This window comes from Astatotilapia calliptera, chromosome 23 (assembly GCF_900246225.1).
Source record: "Astatotilapia calliptera chromosome 23, fAstCal1.2, whole genome shotgun sequence".
Taxonomy (NCBI): domain Eukaryota; kingdom Metazoa; phylum Chordata; class Actinopteri; order Cichliformes; family Cichlidae; genus Astatotilapia; species Astatotilapia calliptera.
The window spans coordinates 4,698,783-4,723,017 of record NC_039323.1 but is presented as its reverse complement, the minus strand read 5'-3'; the positions used below and the strand labels follow the sequence as shown (position 1 = coordinate 4,723,017).

The 24,235-nt window shown below is 40.5% G+C and overlaps 2 protein-coding genes across 2 annotated transcripts in view; one reads left to right on the top strand and one right to left on the bottom strand.

The window, feature by feature from the left end:
* The window catches only part of polrmt (polymerase (RNA) mitochondrial (DNA directed)), a 53,275-nt gene extending 46,442 nt beyond the window's left edge, over nt 1-6,833 (bottom strand). Inside the window, exons 1-4 of the mRNA XM_026159254.1 lie at nt 6,632-6,833; nt 4,930-5,028; nt 3,937-4,793; nt 2,521-2,654 (exon numbers count right to left, since the gene is read on the bottom strand). Of these exons, the coding sequence (XP_026015039.1) occupies nt 2,521-2,654; nt 3,937-4,793; nt 4,930-5,028; nt 6,632-6,773 (1,232 nt within the window). The 5' untranslated portion in view covers nt 6,774-6,833. The remainder of the gene's footprint in view (nt 1-2,520; nt 2,655-3,936; nt 4,794-4,929; nt 5,029-6,631) is intronic.
* Nucleotides 6,834-13,650: 6,817 nt separating this feature from the next.
* Nucleotides 13,651-24,235, top strand: part of fgf22 (fibroblast growth factor 22) — a 29,264-nt gene continuing 18,679 nt past the window's right edge. The window contains exon 1 of the mRNA XM_026159262.1: nt 13,651-14,615. Coding sequence (XP_026015047.1) covers nt 14,240-14,615 — 376 coding nt within the window. The 5' untranslated portion in view covers nt 13,651-14,239. The remainder of the gene's footprint in view (nt 14,616-24,235) is intronic.

The following is a 24,235-nucleotide window of genomic DNA, read 5'->3' as shown; positions in this document are numbered from 1 at the left end:
CTGCTCCTTTTCTTGAGCTTTTTCCCCAATTGTACTTGTCTTTCCTATCCCCCGGTCCTGTCTGTTACCACTGTAATAACTTAAAAGTAAAAAAAATAATAAATAATAAACATCAATTAAGTGGACCAGGATGACAAAGCCGTAATGATCCACCTGGGAAAATAATTTTCTGGGCATTTTTCTTGGCCTTTAGACAATAATTCTGATTGCTACAGTGCCGAACGAGACAGGCAAAAACAAACAAAGTTTGCATGGTTGGAACAGAAACGGATGTTTATGACCTCAGAGAATTCTTAAAAGCCTTAAGAGGAAGTTTGAGCAGGACATTTTAAAAGTCAATCTTTTCTGTATAAAGAATGATACCTGTATTCATTTATCATCCATGTTTCTCAGCTGCTGTCAGAATAACTTCTGTAGTCAGACAGCATTCTCATCAAGGACGCAGCATTTATGTAGCTGTGTTCAAACAGGGGCTGCATATTATAAAAGAGAGATAATAAAAAAACACAACCCCTGTGCTCTGTAGTTTTTCATCTGCTATAAGACTAATGTTAGATTTATCAGAAAGGAAAAAAGAAAATTAAATATGAGCCCCGCCTCTGCCTCGGCAGCAGGCCAGCTGCCTGCATTTTCTCCTAGTTGCTATCAAACAGGCACCGGTGCTGTGACAACATACAGGCTTCTCCTGAAACTGTGAGCTTTGCTTAGCAAGTTTATATTTTCTGAGTCTCATGCAATTCAGAAATTAAATTAATATAACTCTTTCCAGAAAGTTTTTTAAAGTGTTTTAGAAACCACATTTTTATTTGAACATAACAAAGACATGCTGAAAGGTTGGAACTTGCTTATTCAAACATATACAGACATTTTGAATGGGATGCCAGCAGCATCTGTTAAAATATTTGGGATAAGAATGACAAAGGAAAAATTAAATAGGGGATTACTGCTTAAAAATTCTACAATTTATTAAATCTTGTGAAAACAAATGGTGCATTTATAATCTACCAGGTAAAATATTTTGGAATGATTCAAAGCAGCTAAAATTGACACAATTTAAAAGATAATATCTAACTTAAAAAAAAAATTCAATGGGCTCAGAAACACTTAAGTGAAAAAGGTTTTTAGCGGGATCCACAAATGTAGTTAAAACAGCTGACTTTTGGTCCAAACTTTTTTAAGATGAAGTGGAATAACTTCCTACAGTGTAATGAATCAAAATTATAAAATGTTATTTGAAATCATGGATTCCACTTTCTCTTTGCTACAAAGAGCAATACTCAGGTTGGTTATTAGGATACCCTTCAAAAGCACACCTCTATACAAAAATGTATAGAGGTGTGCAGTAGTGCATAAGGCACATCTGTGAAGGAGCGACATATGCTGACATCAAGAGGACATTTTAAAGAAAGGCTGGTTGCAGGCTAGTATCAATATATTCCACCAGGGCTCCGCAGTAAAAGACTCCGGGTGCTAAGCTGACCTCCCTGAAGTCCTGGTGTGACCTCCAATATTAGCATTTAGCTGCATAAAATTTTTAAAAGGCATGCATTTTTGAAAAAATACATTTTTTAGGGTTAGAGGTTTTAAATTATTTGCAAATAATTGCACATTGGTTTTATTTATATTTTAAATAGCATCCAAACCCAGCTTGCAGCGATCTGTCAGGATGACCCAGTTATTGCTGAGATGGAACTGGGCTACACACTGTCAAGATTGTCCTTGATTAATACATTTGCAAAATCCAAGAAGAAATTAACTACACTACAGTTATTATCTGTATGGTTCAGCTGCCTTGTAGAAATTTAATTAGTCCTCACCCAGTCTCATTAAGACTGTGTCAAAATGCTGCCACAACCAAAACAAATTCAAGCGACCTTGTGAGAGCAGCACTAATTAATAGAGAGATTTACAACTGACAAAAAGTTGAGGAAATAATAATAATGCCATGCTGGATTTCCATGGAAACCACAAAAGTGATTAGTACAAGTAGAAGGAATACTGGTAGGTGTCAGCTTAATACACAGTTTTATAAAAAAAAAGCATTCCTTAATTCTCCAGTGACACAAAAGACGACCAAACTGCAAAACAGACTTATAAAACAATAACAGACCACAATTCTTAGATGTGCATGGTATTAAGGAGCTCACCTTTGTAAAAACATATTAAGAGAATATAGGACATGCAGCTAGAAATCAAATTTTTTCAGCCCTGCAGGCTAAAGGAAAATGATTCCTTGAACACTACACGAAAAACATTCAATTGATGCTCTTAAAATGAGCAAGTATGTTACTATCACATCAGCAGAAACCTTAAGATAAATGCACTTTCACAGAAATTTCACCCAAAAGTAAAAAGCCTGAGCTGATTATGACCCCTGCTGGTAAATCTTGATGTTGCTACACAGTGTCAGCTCTCTTCTGAAATGTCACATGTGCTGAAATACATGTGATGCAATGTGAAACACGTTGGTATAAACACACCTCTTTATGATCCCTGTGCGTGTGTATCTTTGCAACATACCTTGAAACAACCTTTGGGGAGCAGTTTGGGTTGCGACCCATACACTCCAAAGCAGCAAAGTAGGAACCACGATTTGGCTTCAGACCAGCCTCTTCTAAAAGAATAAACATGCGGCCAATCTGATTTAATGTACCCTACAAATGAAAGAGATATAAGGGAGAGCAGTGAGCCTAATTATCCTGAGTCCATGATACCAAGCAAACAAGTGAAAATTAAAGTCAACAGAATTAGTGACCAAAGATGAGGCGTAGTTTAGTTTCTTCGGATCATTATTAAAGGGCAGAGAGAATAAGAGCATGTTCAACTGCATGTTTGCCCACAGATATTTGAAAAGGGCCCTAAACAATTAAGTACCAGTGGGCCCATGTAGAGCTGTTCGATATAACGATATGAATCGTCGTTTCATTTTGTTTCGTGGTGTCGCAAAATAAACTGTTTACGGCAATATTTTTTCATCGTTTTGATGGTCACTGTAGTGGATATATTAATTTCTTAAAGTTCTCTCTTTCTCTTAGATTTTATATAACCACACTAAGGACGGACAAGCGCCTGATTTTATGCGTTTTGGTTAGCAACAACGACGGTAACAGCATCGCGTGTCCGCTTGTTTATATTCCACGTAAACCTTTCACAATAAAGCTCAATATCCTGTTGAGACTTTTCAAAATAAACTGAATCACGTGAAAGAGCAGATTATTTACGGGTGAGAATTTAAAAAAGAGCCGCCAGGTGCTAAAAATAAACCTTAGACTCAAACGTTAGAACAGGCTTTTCCCCGCAGCACACCGTGTAACAAATACTCACAAAGAAAACAGCGGCCTTTACAACTTCCATCCAGCCATCCATTCGCTTATCCTTTTTTTCAGGGTCGCGGGGGGCGCTGGAGCCTATCCCAGCTGTCATAGGGCGAGAGGCGGGGTACACCCTGGACAGGTCGCCAGTCTGTCGCAGGGCCAACACACAGGGACAGACAACCATTCGCACTCACTTTCATTCGCACATTCACACCTAGTGACAATTTGGGTTATCCAATTAACCTATCCCCACTAAGTGCATGTCTTTGGACACCTTTACAACTTATGTCTAAAAATGTATAGTTTCATGCATCGGTTAAAACACTCGACTCCAGCTACATGACGCGCAGCTGGAAACACTTCCCGCAAGACGAGCTGCCCGAGATTCACAGAATTTACAGAAAATGTTACATTTTTGTGATTTATATCGTTATCAGGACGATAGAATTCTTATATCGGGATATGAGATTTTGGTCATATCGCACAGCCCTAGGTCCATGGATGTTTGTCACAGAACATATTTTGACGCATTACACTTAAAAAAAAGCACAAGCAATAAAAGTCATGTCTGAATTTCCTTTAGCTGCTTTGCTCATCTCCTGAATTTTATTTCTGAACTCACCTTTTTGGCCCACACCCTCATCATGATGTTGTAAACGCCTGTGTTGAGATGTTTTCGTCGACTCATAACTCTGTGCTGACTGAGCAGGAAATTATGTGCCCGCTCGATGTCCCCAACAAATATACAGGCCTCCAAGTATGAGCAGATGCTAAGACTGATGTCCTGACACGCATTTCCCACACTGCCCTCCTGCATGCGTTCTGGTTTACTTGACAATGTCCAATGGCTTACTTGTTGATTGAGTCTCTTTTCCAGCTCCTCCACCTCAGCCAACTCCTCGGCTGTGCCCTGAGGGTCAGTACCAGTCAGTTCAGTTCCCTTTTTTTCAAGAGCATGTGTTTTAGAGTCTTTTCGTTTCTTTTTAGATGCTTTTTGTGGCACGGTGGCTGCTCCTGCCATGGCAGTGGCAGCAGCTGCTGTAGCTGTCGAAGAAACTGCAGCTCGTATTTCATCTGACAGTTTTGAATGACCTCTGCTCTTTTTAACTCCAGTAGATATTGTTTTATGTGTTGTACCGGTGGACATCAAGCTGCTTTTGGTACCTTTAGATGATGATGTTTGTAGTTTCTCTTTGACACATATTTGCATTTTTTGCTGGAGGTGCTGCTGTTTTTTAAGTTTGTTCTTCTTCTCTTGAGTTAGTTTTTCTATCCAGCGGCGGGGCTGAGATTTAAAGGAGCCTTTATCGCCAGTCTGTCCAGATTTAGGAATATCAGTTTTCTCCTGGGGTGTGCTTCTGTGGCCCTTACCAGATGAAGTACCTCTTCCATGAGAAGGCGCCTTCATAAACTGCACCTTTGCATGTTGGACATCTAGAACGACGTCAGATTGTAGTTGCTGGATTCTGGCCTCAAGCACTGAGAGGGAACATAACAAAAATGTTACTAAAGGAGTAATACAGAAAGCACCACAGTCTACATTAGCCTGTAAAATACTATAATAACATATCACAAACAACACAAAGATCTAGAACTGCCATCTGCAGTCACATACCGTCTAACAGCTGAAACTGTCTCAGTGCGCGTTTCTTTGCTTCATCTGTCTTTGGAATTCTAGATGAAACATTTATGTTTTGAAGCTGCAAAGATGTTCCTATAAAACAAACAAACAAATGATGAGATATTATTTTGGATCTTAGGCCTGGCTTTTCACTTTTGAAGGCATTTTGTTTATTGTTTAAAGATACAGACAACTACAATGCAAACATTTAGGTTACTTGTGTAACCCTGGTTCTCAGAGCAGCATCAGTGAGATGTCTAACTATGGAATGTGCCTTCCTGCGTATTCCTCAGAAGCATTTATCTCACATCTCACCCCTGCCCACCCACCTCACTAATCTGAGCCATGGTCTGAGTAACCGCCATCACTTAGGCCACTCACACACGGACTCAATTCAATTTAGGCTACACTGGAAACATCAAGCCTGTAAAACCGGAAAGATGTGAGAGGTGAAGACCAGCTTGCTGCTGCTCATATGTTCTGAATTGACACCTCTCTGAAAAGGGCCACAAACGCTGCCAGACCACAAGTGGAGTGAGCCTCCAGGCCCTCTGGTGCCTGCTGCCCTAAACCTACCCAAGAGCAATCACCTACACAATCCATTGTGAGAGCCGCTGCTTAGTGATAGACGTGCCCTTATAGGCCCTGCCCATGAAAATAAAACGCTGGTATTGGTATGGCATGGCTGGTATGACATTGTCTGTCCTCACAAGAACGTGATTTGGGCCTCTCGCTTTTGGAGAAGCCCAAAAGCGAGAGGCCCCAGATAATTTATGTGCAATTGCTGGAGAGTGCTGCTTCAGAGACCTCTCACAGTTTGCCCTTCGTGAACACCCTCCGAACCAAACAGGCCTGGATAGGTAATGACCACATGCCGACTGCACAGTGCCCATAGACACCACCTGAGTCAGAAAAGCTGCATTTTTTTTTTCTTCTCTCCTCCTCTCCCTTAGCTTCCCTGCTTAGCCTCTTATGTCCTTGTCTAGTCTCGTGGGTTTTTTTGTATTACTTTTCCCTGGAACACTCTCTCACAGTCTGTTCTCTAAAACCTAAAAGAGGAATTATGGATTTGGATTTGATCAACTGGTCTCTGAATGCAATTGACACCCCTTCTCAACGAGAAGTCTGGGCTCGGGTGAGCCTGACTGCTGAAGATATCTACCTATTCGGAACCATGGTAACAGGGTTCTTGCTGATCGGAGCTGGCTTGACCCTGACTTATCGAAGAATTAAGGAAGCGGAACCGGCTGTTCAAACCCCCACACTGCTGCTAATAGAGGTTCTACAAGCTGCTTTTGGCTCGATTTCTGTTAAACAAATAATGACACGTGTGGTGTGTCATGTGTTGCGCCTCATTTCAACTTTCATTTACCTCATTTTAAAACCTGGTACGGATCAAATGCTTTATAATTATATCCTGATATGTGAAACCTTAAAATTTAGTTTACTTTAGTTTTACCATTACTGCACAGAGGAGTAGGTTCAACGTTTTCCTCAAGGACGAGGAGAGCAAAGCACCGCCAAGCTTCCGACTGAGCCCACGCATCACCAGCAATATCTGAATTACTAACACGAAATCCGACAGGGAATCCCTGCGTTCAGTCAGCATACAAAGGCAATGATATACAACAAAGAGTCCCAAAAGAAAGTCGCCAAATGTGCCCCTCACATTGCAGTTACACTGTTGTTTTCTCACCTGATATCCATCTAACTGTGCCACCTCTCACCGACGCACACAGCTGACAGCAGTCCGCAAAAGACACGCGGACAGCGCATTTTTCAATTACGCTCCGACGACTCAGAAGTTTGGCAAAGGCACAAACTCTAAGAAGAGACATGTTGACATGTAATAACCGCGTTACTTCAGAACACTAGGCAGCCATCTTAAATGAGACCAAGCTAATCGCAAGGAGCGATATTCGATGTTAAAGGCTCGATGAGTCGAGTGCAGACTAATCGAGTTAAGCGTTGTTGTTTAACGTATTTGAATGACCAACACTAATTAGACAACAACAACTTCTTCCCAAGTGATGTGTATTCATTTATTTCTCCCTTGAATATTTTAGAATTTTAAAATTTTATTCAAATTTATACTTTTTTCTTTCTGTTTAACGATTAATAGATGGACTTTTCATAGTGCTAGCCGGTTGAGTTCTGATATCATGACTCTTTTGACTGTCAAACAGTGGAGCAAAGAGGCCCATACAAAGATAAATGTACACTGCCTACAGTCAACATAAAGGAGTGACTTTTCTGGCATGTTGGTATACATGTACAAGATAGCAGCAAGGTCAGGCCGTAGAACTTTACTTTTGGACTGTGCATCTCAAACCACTGGCTTGTATATAAGAGAGACTGTTCGCTATTGAACAAGAAATATCTTAAAAGCTTTTGGCTGCAGTTGTCCATAATCTAAAGCAAGTCAAGATCCCAGCATCTAGCTGACTGACCATCCTCCTCCTCTCAAACACATGTTGCTCCGGGAGGACACTTCGGTACTTCCCGAGAACCTCACAACCACTACCAGATGTGTGTTGGGAGAGATACCGACATCTGCCACTTCAATGGGATGGTGCTACCTCTGTGTGTGTTAATGTGGAAATCCCAGAAATACAGTATGTCGGCTTGCATGAACAGCAGCAGTGTTTTGCAAAAGACCTTCAGAAATATAGGAATTCCAACTCCCAAAAACCTGCCTTTGTAGTGGTTCTGTTACACTAACACACATTTGAGGAAGGTCTATGACTTTTGCTGAGAAATTTTAAGAGAGTCCAAAATTTTCGTTCGATTTTCACTAATTTGGTTATGTAAGTTTTACCATCAGAGAAAATGTTTAAAAAATGTCATTTATATGACACTAAAAAAATTTTAACTACTTAATTTTCTGTGTTTTCAGCAGCATCGGTGAAATATTTATCTGCTGCACAGTGTGGTGTACTAAAAGATGAATTACGTTTGGCCTGTAGGTGGCAGTCTCACCACAGCCATTCAAGATGGGGCCTGAAGTCAAATTGGTGGCAAAGGTGAAAATGACTGTCTTACACGATTATTGAGTAATAAGCAGTAATGTGGCCGAATTCTCTATGTACTAGTTATATATACTAAAATCTGCTTGGATTTCTTGGATTTTCATTATTGTAGTATCAGTCATCTGTGTGCAGATCTAAATACTGAATATTAAGCGGGTAATGTAACAAATTTGCATAAGATCTTTTATTGTGTAAATGTTAATTAAAATGCACATTTGGTTTAACGTTCTCTTTAAGGAACTTAAAGCTTCTACACTGAATGCCATCAAATTCAGTCAGGTGAGTATGACTTTTAAAGTACAGTAGTACAGTATTTACACTCCTGCAGTTATTCTGGCAGTTACTTGATCTAAACTTCCAGGAAATATTGCATTCTATCTTACCTTTATTGCCAGTGAAGTAATCTGAGGCTCGTAGTGAAACACGTAACATGCTCTCCTGCTGTCTAAGCCCAGAGTACTCGTTATGGCCTGTTGGAAATTATTGTCTTCTTTTTCTAGACAGCTTTTGAAGTTCAACTTTCATATATTTTAAATTAAGTGTGACACAACTTCAAATTGAAAGTAAAACTGAATTTATTTCATTCACATCCTGTATACTTTCTGACCCCCAGCAGTGTCAGCCTCCCCTTGTCATGCGTCCATAAAGCATTCTTAAACACTTTAGCAGCTCTTTGTGTCTCGGCAGGCTGCAGGTTAACACAAGCACTACTTGACAGAGAGAAAGAGAGAAGGGAGGGGGGCCAAAGAGGGAAATGAGGTCCGGGCAGTACATCTTTTCTCAGTGGAGGCAGCGGCTGAGAGCACAGCGGTGGGTGTCTGCTACTGAGCTGTAGGTGAGGATCAGGAGGTGTTTGTTGCAACGGTTCACGAGCAGGGCCCCTTGACAGCCTCGTTTGATGTGGTTTGGCCCCTGTCGGCGGCTGGCTCTTTGCACTGGTGTGACAGTCATTGCCGGGTGAGTGACTGTCAATGCCCCGACCGACAAAAGAGGAGAAGACAGGCATTCATGGGGCCTGATAATGGCCAGGCCAGGACAAGGCTGCCATTCTCATACACTTTGATCATGTGGATTCTTTTGCACACCTTTGTAGGGGCTCCCTATTTGTTTAACACATTGAAGACGGCGGTTTTTGAAACTGCTTCACCTGGTTAGGGAAACTTGATGGAGAGATGTGTGTATTGCTAAATGCCTTTGGCATGTTTTTGTGTGTGCTTGTTAACCTCTCCTTGGTGTGCACTCTACATCACTTACATTGTAAAAATGTGGTAGCTTGTGTGTGGAAAGCAGGCTTCTTCACCCAGCTTCTCTATAGAACTTCCATACATGAACCTCGGAATTCATTTTTTAAAATATATATTCTACTCCAAGACCATACATTACAAAAACTGCTCATCCCATATCCATTAATGTCCATTACAGGGAGACTGACCTCAGAAGAATCTTGTGGTCTTATTTAAGGGCTTTTAATGGACTGATGTACTCACACTACTCTTACAGATTTTCCACACTCGTCCTTCTTAAGATCGACTGAGATGTGAAGATGTTAAAATGTCCTGTCACGTTTCGTGCCACGCATTTACATGTTTATCTTTTTGGAATAATTTAGGAGAACCATGGTGTTGGGCCAATCTCCATATCAAGATTTTATTTCATCTGTGTCTTTTTTTATATGCCTCTGATAGATCAGATTATCTGTCTACAGAGGTTTAATCATTCCTAACAACAACTTGTGAAGAACTGTGAGTCTGCATCTCTCAGAACTTTTGACACCATCAGATATACAATCCAGTTATCATAACATTGCTGACAATAGACAGTAGTCACGAAGCAGGACATGCAAATGTCCTCAGTGGACAGCATCCGTACATTTGTCAGCCAGCTACATCTCACAGATAGCGAGCACACCTGTGCTAGCTCTAGAACAACAACTCTTGGACGCTCTGAAATGATAAGCAATTACTGCCACTGAGTGACATGTATGATACAACTTCCTTAGGTGAGTGTTTTAATATTTTATGCTTTGGAATAAGAGGAAGCAAGGTATTTTATCTGTGACGATTCTTATCTAAAACAACGATAACAAACACACCAAAGTTTTAAACTAGCACAATGTGAGGCTGCTTAAAAGCACTATTTCAAGGGTAAGTAGCTACAGGAGAAAGAGCGAGACAAGGATTTAGCAGGAAGGCAAAACAATTAATAATAGGGAGCTATTACTGAGGGTTTGTCAGTTCTAGGAAGGGGGTCATATTTCAGACCCTTTTGAAGACTTTGATGGTACAAAACAGGCCTCATTATAGAGATATTATCTCTATTCATACACTTACAGAGCCGCTTGGATCCCTGCTGGGAGAGATTAGGTTCCTCTACTTGGGAACATCCTCCATGGGTGCCGGCTCTCACTGTTTTCAGTTCATGGCACACCCACGCTGCATGGCTCAACTCCGTTAAGGGGGAAACTAATCCAGGATCTTTTTAGCCATTACTCTTTGGATGACATTGCTAGTCTTACGGTTGGTCTTTCTACCATGTTTTTTTGAAAAAAAAACAAAAAAAACAACAACCTCAAGCACTATTAGATGGAATACGTTGACATTTTGTGCAGAGATACATGGTCCCCAGGGGGCACATCTCACTGACTTTCTCAGTCACCTGATATTTCCCCTTTCCAGGCATGGCATTTGTGGTGTTCTCAACCACTACCGGATGGATTGCCATCATATTCTGCTCAGATATTCTTGCCCACACACATTAGTATGAATTGAGATCAATTCTTTAACCTTTCTGCTACTGCCATCATTAAAATTGTAATTTTTTCCACTGCTTCTTAAATGTCTAATTAATGGTATTCCTTTATGCAGGGTCTGTATTTGGAAATGATAGCATGCTCGTGCAATGATGCTTAGAGCAAAGGTCTAAGAACTACTACTATAGCCTCAAAAAGCCATTAGCACCAGTCCCGCATTTTTTCAACGCTCCACTTGTGCTCGTTTCTGCGCTATAAAATTAGAAATTATGCATCCCTACATGCTGACTGGATTACAAATTGAAAACATAAACTAGACTCTGAACAAAACTAGCTTAAATGGAAATTTAATCAATTCTTATCTGTTATAATTGTGAATCACAAATTGCTGTAGTTTTTGACATCAAACATTCACACTATAAAACATCAAGACATTGCATGCTAAGATATTAAAACAAAGAGACACGTTATGCTTGTGTGTGTGCTCTGGCACTGAGCTCAGACTCCAAAAATGTACTTCTAAGACGCCACAAAGCAATCTGCTGCCACATCTGATTTTCACATGATGACTGAGCTTTGTTGTTGACCTCAGGAGGCGCTCAGATTTTTGACAAGTTCTGCTCTACATTGGAATGATTGTATGATTTTAATTACAGGAAATTTCAGAATAGGAAGGACAACTGGGACTTCCTTGGGACTCTTTTTGCCCATTTTGCTGTCCATGGCTTTATGTCTTTGTATTGTTGTGTTTTGGCAGTGACACAAACATAATTATTTGTATTTAATTATTCTTTACTTTAAGTGGGCTTCTCTTCTTGACTAAAATACTTTTTAAAAAATTGTATTGCACATTTTGGGAGTGTCTGACGTTGTTTTGAGCATCATTAGTGAAATATTGTAAAAGTACATGTTGAGGCCAATGAAGAGCTTAGAGTAAATAACATGTGCAGCAACCTGGGAGCTTCCTTTGTCCAAGAATAGTAAGCAGAGGGAATTCAGCAAAGGGAAAAAAAGGGGGCTTTTGTTCATGATGAAGCAAAGACCTTACGTCAATTTCATAACAAAGACCTTCTTCCGACCGGGCAAAGACAGAATGTTAGGTTGGCTGGTGTTTCTAAATTGTCTGTAGGTGTGAATGGGAGAGTGACTGGTTTTAGCCTTGTGATAGACCTCTTCAGGATGTACCCTGGCTCTCTCCATATGGCAGCTGGGATAGGCTCTAGCCCAATCACGACCCTGAATTGGATAAGCGGACAAAAATAGATGGAGAGATGCTTCTCTTCGTCTGCATGTTCCTCTTACTATTTTAAGTGATGCTGATAAGCTCGTTTAAAGCTCCTTTAAATTCTGATAAGCTGAAGAGAAATGGAAGCAACGTTTTTAGATTTATGCTGAAACTAGTCTTTACATGGAGGCTGGCAGGCACCAAGTTCAAGATCACAATGGCATGTATAGGAATGGTTTGAGCGATCTGGGATTAAAAGTTGAGCGTAATTAGTATGTGACAGAACGCTACAACAAAGGTGGACATCCAGGCAATGATATACCTGCTGCTCGGTCTGTGGCTTCTTGTCAGACTCGGGGACCACAACATTGTTTTTTGTAGACATTTCCCTCATTACTGGGTTTCAAAAATGTCGGTTTACTATTTTAGTACCTGGTCAGTACCAGGTACTATGACCTAATATGAAACCCTGAAAGCTGGGGCAAACTGTGGCCATGCAAAAAGGGCTCAAGTCTCTAGCGGCAGTCAAAAAGCCCACAGAGTGTGAAGTGACTGTCCCACTTGTGAACGTGAAGCCCTCGGAAACACCTCCAGCACTGGACAAGTGTGGCCTCAGGTCAGGGTGCTAATTGAAACGAGGACCCAAATAAAGAAAAGGAGATGAGTGGCAAAGCTAATTGGTAATTTTTTTCATCTTGTGTTCTACGCTCTTACGCATACTTTTGAATCGCATTAGTTGTTCCTGGCTGCTGGCTCTATGTTATATTCACCATAAAGATTAAAGAAAAGAAGAAAGGAAGTGAATCTTTTTACCAAAATGACAAAATTTTCCATAAATTTCAAAACTATTCAAGAGGTTTTTGTTAGTTTTCTTTATATTGTTAAAAATTTTAATAAAATAACGCATTGACTGTGCTCGTTTACCTTGATCTAATCAGGCTTATTACACAGCCTCTAAAAACAGACAAGTGGGTGAACTCACAAAAAAAAGGTGTTCTTCATTTCCATCCTGCTCTGCCAAATTAAATGGTAAAGATCAGAGACGCCGTTCCATTGAAATATTAACAAAGGTGATCAGAAAGACTCTCAGACTTCATCTGGACTAGGTCTACCAACACTCACAACCTGCTCTGTGTTTCTGACTGCTTGATGATTCAAACCAGCAACCATTAAAAAAAGGGGGGAAGGCTCCCTTAATTTGCCCCATGTGCAGAGTGAAAGTGTCAAAAAAGGTTTAACTGGACAGCAATCGAGCTGATTTGACTCTCACCGTTCACATCTTGAAAGACAGTTTGAACCTCTCCAGGTGTCTGTAACCACAAAAAGCAGAAAAAATCCTCAAGTTTAAAGGCAAACTACCTATTTCTCACAGAGCAAAGTTTTCTGTAAGAGATTAAAATGAGGATGGTGTTTGATGTAAGGCTTCTCATTTGTTTGAAATGGTTATGAATGAGTGCAGTGGCCCCATCCCCCCACCCTTCTCCTGGCCCTGCCCAGGATAAAATGCAGGACAACTGAGCCGCTGCCTTCACAGAAGAGAGGACTGACTGACTGCACACAGCAGAGCGTGGCTTCGCTTGCCTCACTGCTTCGCTGCCCTGTGCTCGCAGACTCTGACACACACAGACACACTCTCGCTGCCTCTCTCTGTCACAAACACCTCCCATACTCACTCCCTCTCTTTCTCACTCACTCTTTCTCTCTCAGTATCACATACACACACGCACACACACACACACACACACACACACACACTAGAAGTAGTCAACTCTTTCTCTGCCACGGGTCAGCAATTCAGACAGGCAACTTGTTCCTACCCAGCTGGAAACAGCAGAGCATTGCAAGGTGCACGCACACATGCTTAAACTGGCACAGAAACACACTTGTACATTTACACTCACTCATTCAAACACACGTATGTGAATCCTCATAGAGCCCAGGACTTTAATTATGGACCAGTGAAGAAGACTTCAGTCAAAGGAAGAGACGACAAACAAGCAAGGAGCAGCATCAAGGAGGAACTTCAAAAAACTGGATTTGTTAAATTGCGACACTTTGTTAAAGGAGGAGAAAAAAAGAATAAAAAAAACACAACTGAAGATGACAACTGGAGGAACTCTGGCAAAACTGATTCTGTAGGAAGGAAGGCCCGCTTTCAGCTCAAAGTGGAGACTGGCTGTGACATCCAGAGGATTTGCTGTAAGTGCCGCTTCCCTTCCTTCTCTCCCTCCACAGGGACTTCTCCTGATCATCAGCATGCCTACAGCTTGCACAAGGTGCACCTTGGGAGTCTGACCCACCATGTGCAGATGGACGGCGTCCGCAGTTAATTTCTGTCCTGAAGCTGCCCTCAGCACCACCGCTACAACTGCAGCCTCTGCCGGTCCACATTTCCCCCTGCCTAGTGCAGCCTCACTCTGCCTGGCATGCTTCACCGTGCTCTTGGTCACCGCTGGTACTGTCACGGGGGCCTGTCCTCCTCGAGTAGGGCATGAACCCCTTCAGGTGCTCGCAAGCGGAATCAACTGTTCATGGACACTGGAAAGGCACACGCGCAGTTATAATCACTTAGAGGGTGACGTCCGACTTCGGCGACTTTACTCTGCCAACAAGTTCTTCCTCTGCATTGACAAAACCGGCAAGGTGGACGGCACTCGACGTAAAAACTACGCTGACAGTAAGTAAAGTGAGAAAAAGTTGCATATCTGAAATTTGTGTCAGAGGGAGGATGCCCTGTGACGTTTTCGGATTTATTTTTATGGCTGAACTTTCTTATCTGTTCACTTTTACAGCTGTTTATGGGGATATCCCTTAGTCATATCACTGCTGAGCAATTTGTGTTGCGTTGTTTAGAGCAGGGCGGAAGCGTTGCTAGGTAGGAAGGGAATAACCTAGAGATGGTTTAGACCCCTCGTGGGACAGCAGGCACTGAGGAAAGACAAAGTGGTCTTGGAAAAAAAAAAGTTTCCCTTTCACTGGGAATTAACCTGTCAAAACTGTGGTGAAAATGCATCAGTCATACTGAAACACATTTCTGAAACACTTTTTTCCAACACAGACCAATTTGTAATCTTCACAGTTCATCTGCTCTGTTGGTAAATGGTAAATGGACTGGTCCTTATATAGCGCTTTTCTACTCTATCTGAGCACTCAAAGCGCTTTATTGTGATTTTATATGGCTTTCTGTGGGTGTGCATGCAAGTAGGAATTTCATGTAAAATTCTCTAGCAGTGTGGCTTTGCCCCGAAACCCACATTATGTCTGACGAGTTAAACAAGATAAACTCAACTGGACGGGCATATTCAGACAGATCTGTGTCGTTCAGTTTGTAATCTGTCGGACAATCTATGCTTTGTGGACACTTGAGAAAACCTTGTTCATGCAGTGATGGTTTCTTAACCACCATTACTTGACCAGGTCAGATGAACTGATTCTGGTCATGATCTGACCTTCCTCTCCATTAGTCACTGGCTGACTGACTTATTGGACAGCTCTTAGAGACATTTTTGCCTTTGACTGTAATATTTATGTGTTTGGTTCTTAATGCCTTTTTATACAAGGGGGTGAGTCAGAGTTTTTCCATACAGCTACTGGGGGAGAACAGCTGCTGCGTCCAGCTAACAAGCCAGTCAGTCTGTTGCCACCATTTCAGTGATCTCCAAGCGGCAGACTGGATGACATTTGTTAACCTGTCGGGATTAGTCACCTGGCAGAACCTTTAAAAGCCACACACACTGGTATAAATTCAAATTGAGATGAATTATTACTGTGTTAAATTTGGACCCGTGGGCATATCCAAGTTGGGACATTATTCTTTCACATTAGTGGTAATAAATGTCAGCTACCATAACAAAATACTACTCCCAAACTTTGCTTGTATTTGACAGTTTGACAGAAGTCATGCCGAAGGACTGAAAGACATTTGGCAAAAAGAAGAAATTGACATTTAAAATGTCTTAAAACAGCAAAATTGATTGTGAAATGTATGCTTTTTTACTTTTTGCCAATTGGGTCATTTACTCTTAGGAGGCTGTAGTAGCCATTAATGAAAAAGTACAGTCCCCTTAGATGTAATGTCCTCATACACTTTAGCCATCATCCTCTCATTTCCTTTGGTGGAAAGAACGGTTCTTTCGGCACTCACACAGAATGAGGGTGTGTTCTGCACCCTGAGCTGAGCACCGTGCCAAACCAGCGGTCATGTAGGCTTTGCCTTAGATTTAACAAAATGAACCTTGTGGTCAGCCTGTGGTTGCAACTCACACTGGGACAGATCTGGTTTAAGACCATTTTGAGATCTCCTTTTCTGTTTAAGAGCACTGTTACTCTTGCAGAGACCTTGAAATTAAACTGTAAGTGTCCTGAGCAAGAGAATTTCACTATGCTATAGACTGGAGGCAGAACAAGTAGAAAGTTATACATGGTAAATGACGTAAATCAGGTACTAGACATGAAAGACAATGCATTAGTAATCTTTTTTTAAGATTTCTAATAAATTGAGATATATTTTTTCCATCTGATTTAAAAATAGTGTAATATATATGATGTAGCTTGTGGGAATCTACTTGCAAAAACACATAGATCCTTACAGAGACCAATACCGAGAGACCCAGTACTAATTCTGCCTTTAATATACTTGTGTAACCTATAGCGTTTTCTAGTGCTAGTCTTAGCCCCATCCTCCACCTGCTCCGCACTCTGTCCTCTGGTTTGCCCTTACACTCTTGTCGACACAGCTCTGCTGCCCCGACAGCTTTGCCTGCTACACCCAAGCACCGTCCCTCACCTCCGCCTCACCAACCTCAGTTTTTCCAGCCCCAGCTCACAACTCTCAGGTGCAAAAACAGTTGGAATTAGTCAACAGACTCGCTGCTAATTGAGGCTGGAAAATATTGTATCAATCCCAGTGGAGTAGGGGCATGGAACAGCAGAGGGAAGGGGCAAGTGGGAGACATGCAAACTTAAAGGGCTCGAGGATTTAAAGGATGAGACAGCTGGACGGGGCTGAAGGGAGATAAAGAATACAAAACACGTATGTGGCAAATAAACCTGTTTTTATTTTACAGTCTTCAGTTTTAATTCATGATGAACGACTTATGAGTGTGACATAAAGAGCCTAAAGTCAATTATCAAGTCATTAAAACAGCCTTGTAGTTGAAGGACAGTTTTAATTCTCTTTTTGTACGACTATGTAGAAGCAGACTAAACAGCCTGAATATATATCAGTTATGAGCCCCCCCCCCAAAAATAAAATCAAAATCAAAAAGAATTATTTCATGTGAGTATGAGTGTGGAAATACACAGAAAAATCACACTAAAACAAAAACAGTAGACTCCATCCACGAAATTTCCTCAAGTTTTTTTTTTTTTTTCAGTCAGGGAAGTTGTAAATTATTCGGCTATATTTGTTAATCAAACTAGAGACAAATCAAGATAAATTATCTTGCTATGATCTGAGTACATCCTGTCAACCTACATGCTCCAATTATAGTTCCACATATAATAAAAAAAGATTATAAGTGTTACTAAAAATAACTTGAAACAGCCGCACGAAGAGTCAAAGTGCAGTCCTTTGAGAGACCAGAAGGGAGGGTGACAACATGTTTTTCTTTTGAACTATGGTAAAGCAGAAAATGATCTAGAGGGAAAAACACACCCAAGTGTTTACAAAAGATTCAGAGGCAGGTACACATCATATCCTGTCATGGGCTACTGATCGTAGCCTGCAAATTAGACTGTCCTGAAGCACAACAGCTGCGCAGACACACCCGGCAACTGGTTTGTGATCAATTACAATAGTTATAGGCGCCTAGTGTATTAATACAGCATATATAATTATTAAAATCCAGTTTAATTAACAAATGAAGGCTACTTGTAATTGTAATTGTCAAGTCTGTGATCTATTTACAAAATCTTTTTTGGCAAACCACCCTGTGTATATTTTATTGCATGTTTTAATTTTTTCCTCATATTTTAAATAGATGGACTAAATGTGTGTGGCTACAATCATCAAACACTTGGTCGGCCTCCAGTAGCATCAGCCAGTTCATAAAGTGACACCGCTACAACTGCAAAAAGTCACTGTGGCCAGACTAGCTTAATTTTGCCTCTATAGCCTCTCAGCTCTCGCAGCCGGGGTGTGATGTATTTACTAAATTTCCCTTGGTGTGCAACATGTTACTGTTTGATGTGAAAGTTTTCCAAGTTCATGGGTGTATTTGACTTGGAGCAAAACCATGGGGTGAAAACCTTCCACCCAACTGAAATATGTTGTGGAAATTATTAAAAGTTTTCATACACAGGGGAAACTGTCACTCACAAAAGAGAGACTGACTTGAATTTTAAAATCATAAAAGGACAAGACAAGTGTGGCGGACAGTCTTGCAAAGACAATATTTTTGTTTTTTTGTTTTTTTAAGATGGACAATGTCAAAAAAGGATGTGGAGTAGGAGCAAAAAAAATTTTATCTTTATTTTTTAACTGTAAAACTCAATTTATTGCATTTTACAGAGAAGTAGTTTGTGAAACAACATTTATTTTTATTTACATTGTCATGCACGTCTTAGCACAGATATTTTCACATACACAAATTTTAATTGTTTAAGTCTCACTTGTATATAGTCATGTGCTATACTGCTACTCATTTGTGACATACTAAAGCCCTAGTTGACTACGCATGCATAGCGCTTTAAAGCAATGGCAAAACAAAGCATCAGGCAATTTAAAAATACCAATGTTCATCATCGACCCACGTTTTACTTTGGGGACAATGTCACTAAACAACAGATTTTACAAAATGTCTGTTCTGTGCTGTCTGCCATTTTAAAGGTGGAAAGAGGGTTATTCTACCCTGGCCTTTTTTTTAACCTCACCATGACTCACCATTAATTCTGCTATAGCTCAGACGGGGATGTGTGACTGGATCAACAGCACCAAGGCTGGAGGGGCCAAAGGGGGAAGCACCTGGCTGAAGGAAGTACTTTGGTGTTTTGAATTGGAAGAATACACATGTTAATGAGGCTAGGAGAAGGGCTGGGGCGTGCTCTGCTTAGTATTGAGGTGGAAATTAAAGGCTAGAAGAGTGCTGGAGCGCTTCCCGTTGCTCATTAGGCATTAAGGTTTCCTCTGGGTTGTCTCAACTGAGAAGGGATTCGTGGACATTTTGGATGCCAATAGGAGGGTAAAATCCCACGAATCATGCATTAACCCCCCAGTCTTCACTGTAAAGGCACGTCCACAGCTTGTCTGAGAAAAAAAAATGAAATCAGTACTTAAATTGTGGTTTGTGTTATTAAGAGACAAAAAACCCCCACATAAAACATCACAGATACACGTTTATGTTTAACAGGCATGTTAAAATCCTTCATACAAATTTACAGACTATCACTGTCCTGGGAACATTGGAGGACAAGAGTGTCAGTGTCAGGCTAATTAGCAGAGCATCCCTGGTTTCTGCCACATGGGTTTGATGTCTTGAATGGGCCCTAGAAATGTAGCAATTAGTAGCTAACAACCTTTAGTAGTCTGGCTCCAGCTCCTCTCTGGGGTTTACGGGGTTCATCAGCAGGTTTATAGAGTCTGACTTTGGCACTGACAACCGAGTCCTTTATAACATCGCACAGCTATGGACATCCTGTGGGTGTGAAGGTAACACAAAAGGGAAGACTTCACAGTTCCAGCAACCAACAGCTTGAACCTTGACACCATTGACTGAAGACGTGCTCCTTAAGTTTGTAAAAAGCAGAGAATGACTTGATAGCAAGATAGAAATACATCAATATCCAAATGGTTTTACCAGAAAAGTATTAAGGTCCATAGTAGACCAAGACTACCTATTCTATAAATATTAATTGGGCCATGGAGGATGAGTAGTTTTTGCATTACTTTTCATCCCCTTCGCATAAGGAGACTTGTTGCTTTCCAAAAGCTACACTATGATTTAGGTGCTTTAAACATCAGTGTAACGAGCAACAATTATTGCCAGTAGAGCAACGCAAATCTGAACATGTTCACAGCCAAGCTCTTCATTTTTAGAGTGAAAAATATGGCCTTTTCCTCAATGTGAGCACATTAGTGCTCTTATTACAGTAAGAGCTTTTTGTGGAAGGTGTAAAACATATTAATGAAATCAGCTGGGAACAGACGACTAGCTAGCCTTACTCATGCAGCACCACATGTTTGAAATCATTCACCAAAGGAAATATTCATGAAGGAGCAGCTGCCACTTACATCTCGAATCGTACACATGCACACACACGTGCACTGACGTAATCAGCCCACTGAGACAGAGGAAAGCGGTCTTGCCTCAACCTTAGATAGACCAAGACATTTTGACCCTTCCAATAAAGCCTCTCACCTCGCCGCTTGAACTGAGCCAGACATCATGTCTTGGACGGCGTTTAACCACTGGCCCAGGAATAAAGAAGCTGAAAGAGAACCCCTGCTGTAGATGGGGGGGAAAAGAAACAACTTGGCATCCCTAAATACAGTCATGGCTGACTGACTACAGCTACAAGAGTTTAAAGGTGTTTGAATTTAACCTAAAATTACTGGAAGAATTGCACTAGGAATGCAATGCACCTGTTACCCTTAAAGCACATATGCCTCTCTGTAAAGTTTTATCATAAGAGAGCGCAATAGGAGGCTATAAAACCAGAGGCTATTCTCTGAGGTGACTTTCAGGTGAATCTGGGGCTTCTCTACCATATAAGTTACAAGAACACGTGGAAGCTCTAGCGCGTGCAGATTTTAATCTCTCTCACAAACATAAACAGATCAACCAAAGCCTGCCTATCAGCCTGTGTGGCAAAATATTGACATGCTGTTAGGCAATTAAGTCATAACGTGTGTGATTTTGTGTACGACTGCAGAATGACAATCACACACCTTGCGTCTACTACGGGCTAATCGCAGTTACATCAGTGCTAAAAGTTATTAGAAAGTCAACATTAATAAGTCAACATTCTTTATCATGATGTTGTGTCATGTTTTCTGGGCAATTTAAGATTATGTTAAGAAACTTTATGCCTGACTAAAAGTCTACAGTCAGGCAAAGAACTCTTAAAAATGTAATGCTTATTTAAATAAAATCGCACTGTTAAAACTGGCTTTGGATGGTGAATGTTAAGGGGATTACCAAATTTGGAACCAAATGTAGAAATGCATATAATATAACTTGCAGCTGGATTGGACCTTAAAGGAGAAAAATCTATAAAATCAAAAAGGTTTTACTGCATTTTAACGATATTTGGTTCAAAATAATGCAATAATATGTAAGATATATTCAAAAAACTGAGGCAAAGAGGTTACCTTAGGGCTATTTTCACCATACTTACAATCAGTGTTGGTCAAGTTACTTGAAAAAGTAATCAGTAACTAATTACTAATTACTTCCCCAAAAAAGTAATCCCATTACTTTACTGATTACTTATTTTCAAAAGTAATTAATTACTTAGTTACTTTTTAAAAACACAATTTACAACCTGAATAGGTGATAAAGCGATAGATCTTTCAGCCCAATTCTACTTTTTCTGCATAATCCATCATACAAAATGTAATCAAATGGAAAAGTCCCTTTTTAAAACTTGTTTTATCAGTTTTAATCTTTTAACTTTATGCATCAAGCAAAAATTTAATTATATGCAACATTCTCTGACTGGAATAAATTAGTTTAACATTTAAACCTATTTTCTGCACATTCCAGCACATAAAATATTTTTTTGTGTGTGTTTACACTCACTCTTTCAAATAGATGCAAGTAAAACACAGCAGAAAATAAATAAAGTCACAGACTAGCGGTCCTGTTGCTCTATTTTTACCTGTAAAGCAGGAGTACGGTAGGCGGAGGTTTACCCTGGTGCAGGTGTCCCGCAGCGGTCAGTGGAAGGATACAGCAGTTTCTCTGTGAGTTTCCCATTACGTCATAGCGCACTAGGTGCTTGCTTGGAAGTTTAGGGTTTTTTTCGCTGTAAAAAGAAGTTTTCTTCCCACGCACAACGGATGCTAATGTTTTTGTCACTTTTTACGGAATCAAACTCAAAGTAAGGTCAGTACTTCCACGCTTTAAACGCTGCACCTCATACTCTCTCCCACACTCGATATATGATCCATTGTTGATCTGCACACAGCTGTTGCCACGAACATCGCACTTGCTTATGTCACTGTCATGAGACATTCTTGCAAAAAAAATCACGGTTTTAGTAACGCAGTAACGCAGCGTTCCTACGGGAAAGTAATGGTAATCTAATTACCGTTTTTGCATTAGTAATCCCTTACTTTACTTGTTACTTGAAAAAAGTAATCGGATTACATGCCCATCTCTGCTTACAATATACTTACAATACAGCACATATTGAGGCAGTTGTTGTTGTTATTTGGCCCAAATAAAACTGAATTGAACTGAATTAGATTCAACTAGCTGGACTGAATAATTGTGTTCTAAGTTTGTTTCCTGAAAGTAGTAGCAGGATAATTAATGTAAATGTGAGAGACTAAAAACAGCAACTCTGGTTCAGTCTGTGCATTCCAACATCCTGAGACCATGCAGTCTTGTCTGAACTGCATTACAAACAACCCATACCTGCTTTTTATCTCTGAGGCCATTTCACTAAATGAACATGGGCAGGATGTGAATATCATGTCAGCTCCTTGAATGTGCGTGTACGTTCCCAACGCATGTGCCTGTGTTTATACGTGTGCCACTGCAGGAGCATGAAGTGGACCCTAAGCTGAAAAAGATGTGCGTTTCCGTTCCCTAATGGTTAATATGAACCAGACCTTACCTTGTACTCAGTTCAGACGCATGCATGTTTCTGTGTTTGCATGCACACTGACATGTGCGAGCTTGCGTGCACGTGGGTGTTTTTCTCATCTGAAAGGCCACGTCCTCATTAGAACACAGAAGGTGGTACAAAGCATTGCAGTGCTATAGCTGAAACAGCATAGTCAACATCATGCATCACACCGCTTTTCTATAGCTCTTGGATCTTTGCACCATCGTTCTCCTTGCCTTGTTATTTTAGACCTACTTTTAAAAAACAGGGACGAATGGGCTGAATTTTCAGAGCTCAATGTTTTTTATTTTTTTGTTCTGCAGTTGTCCAAAGCTGAGCAAAAATATCCATATGCATGTGAAACTCAATACATATGAATGTCAGTCTGTACATATCGATAAAAGCATACTTTCACTATTCTTTTTTTGACTGCCGGCCTTTCCTACCTGTCACCGTCTCTCTCCAGCTGTATCCATTTCCACCTTTCCTCCCCTGCAACGGATAGGATTGAGGTCAGGGCCCTTTGGCCAGTGGAGCAAGTGACAGCTCTGACAGGTTGCCTGATTTCACTCTTGTGCCTTTTGTCACCTCCTGTATGCCCTTCTCATTTTAATAATATAAATATGGGGCAAGCTCAGGCCACAGAGAATATTCTGTGTCCTGGTGCTCAGTCACTGGAAACTCACTGCACACCTGAATTGCATATGCACATACCTAAAACTGGCAGTACTCTCCAAACTAAATCAGGTTTCTTTATTTTTTAGCCTACTACTGAACAAATGCACTGGACTGGAAAACTGCAAAAACTATGTAGGATTTAAATGACAGTTATTTAAAAATAATACTGATAATATAGTACTGCCATATACACATGCCAGCCAACGATGTATCACGATTCGCGTTATCTTGGATTGATTGTTGAGATTAAAAAGGTTTCTCGGTTTTAAACTTTGTAAGTACTGTTCTCATTTTATTAGACTTGCTGCAGCAGAGGACAAGACATTTGTTTCTGTTGTTAGTATGTGTTAAGCACCAAAAACATGCACTGGCCACTGGCCAGCGTTCAGTGGACCTGTTTAATCTCCCACTTTGCTTTTCTTTTAACATGATCAAGTTTCTGGTCCATCCTGAGAAGCTATTTTTGAAATTAGGAAGGCTTGCTTGATGGAGATTATTACTGTATTCAGTTGCACATTCAGGGTGCACAGTTCTTCTCATGGCCAGATGTGTATAAGTAGCCAAGTGTTCCCCCTTTATGAAGTATTGTGCATTCACAATGAAAAATACTATAAAAACTTCAGGATGTTTGTTTGTTTTTTATACTTTAATTAATTTCTAAGCTTCAAAAATGAAGAAATATACAGAAAAGGTCTTCTAATTGTATTTATTTCCTAGATTTTGAATTGAAATTGGGAAATTTGTTGTTACTGACTTCAACCTGGCATTAATATCGAATGCATGCATTTTTTGAATAAGTTTAAGCAATTAAGCTGCATTTATCATACCTGCCTGCACACACATTTT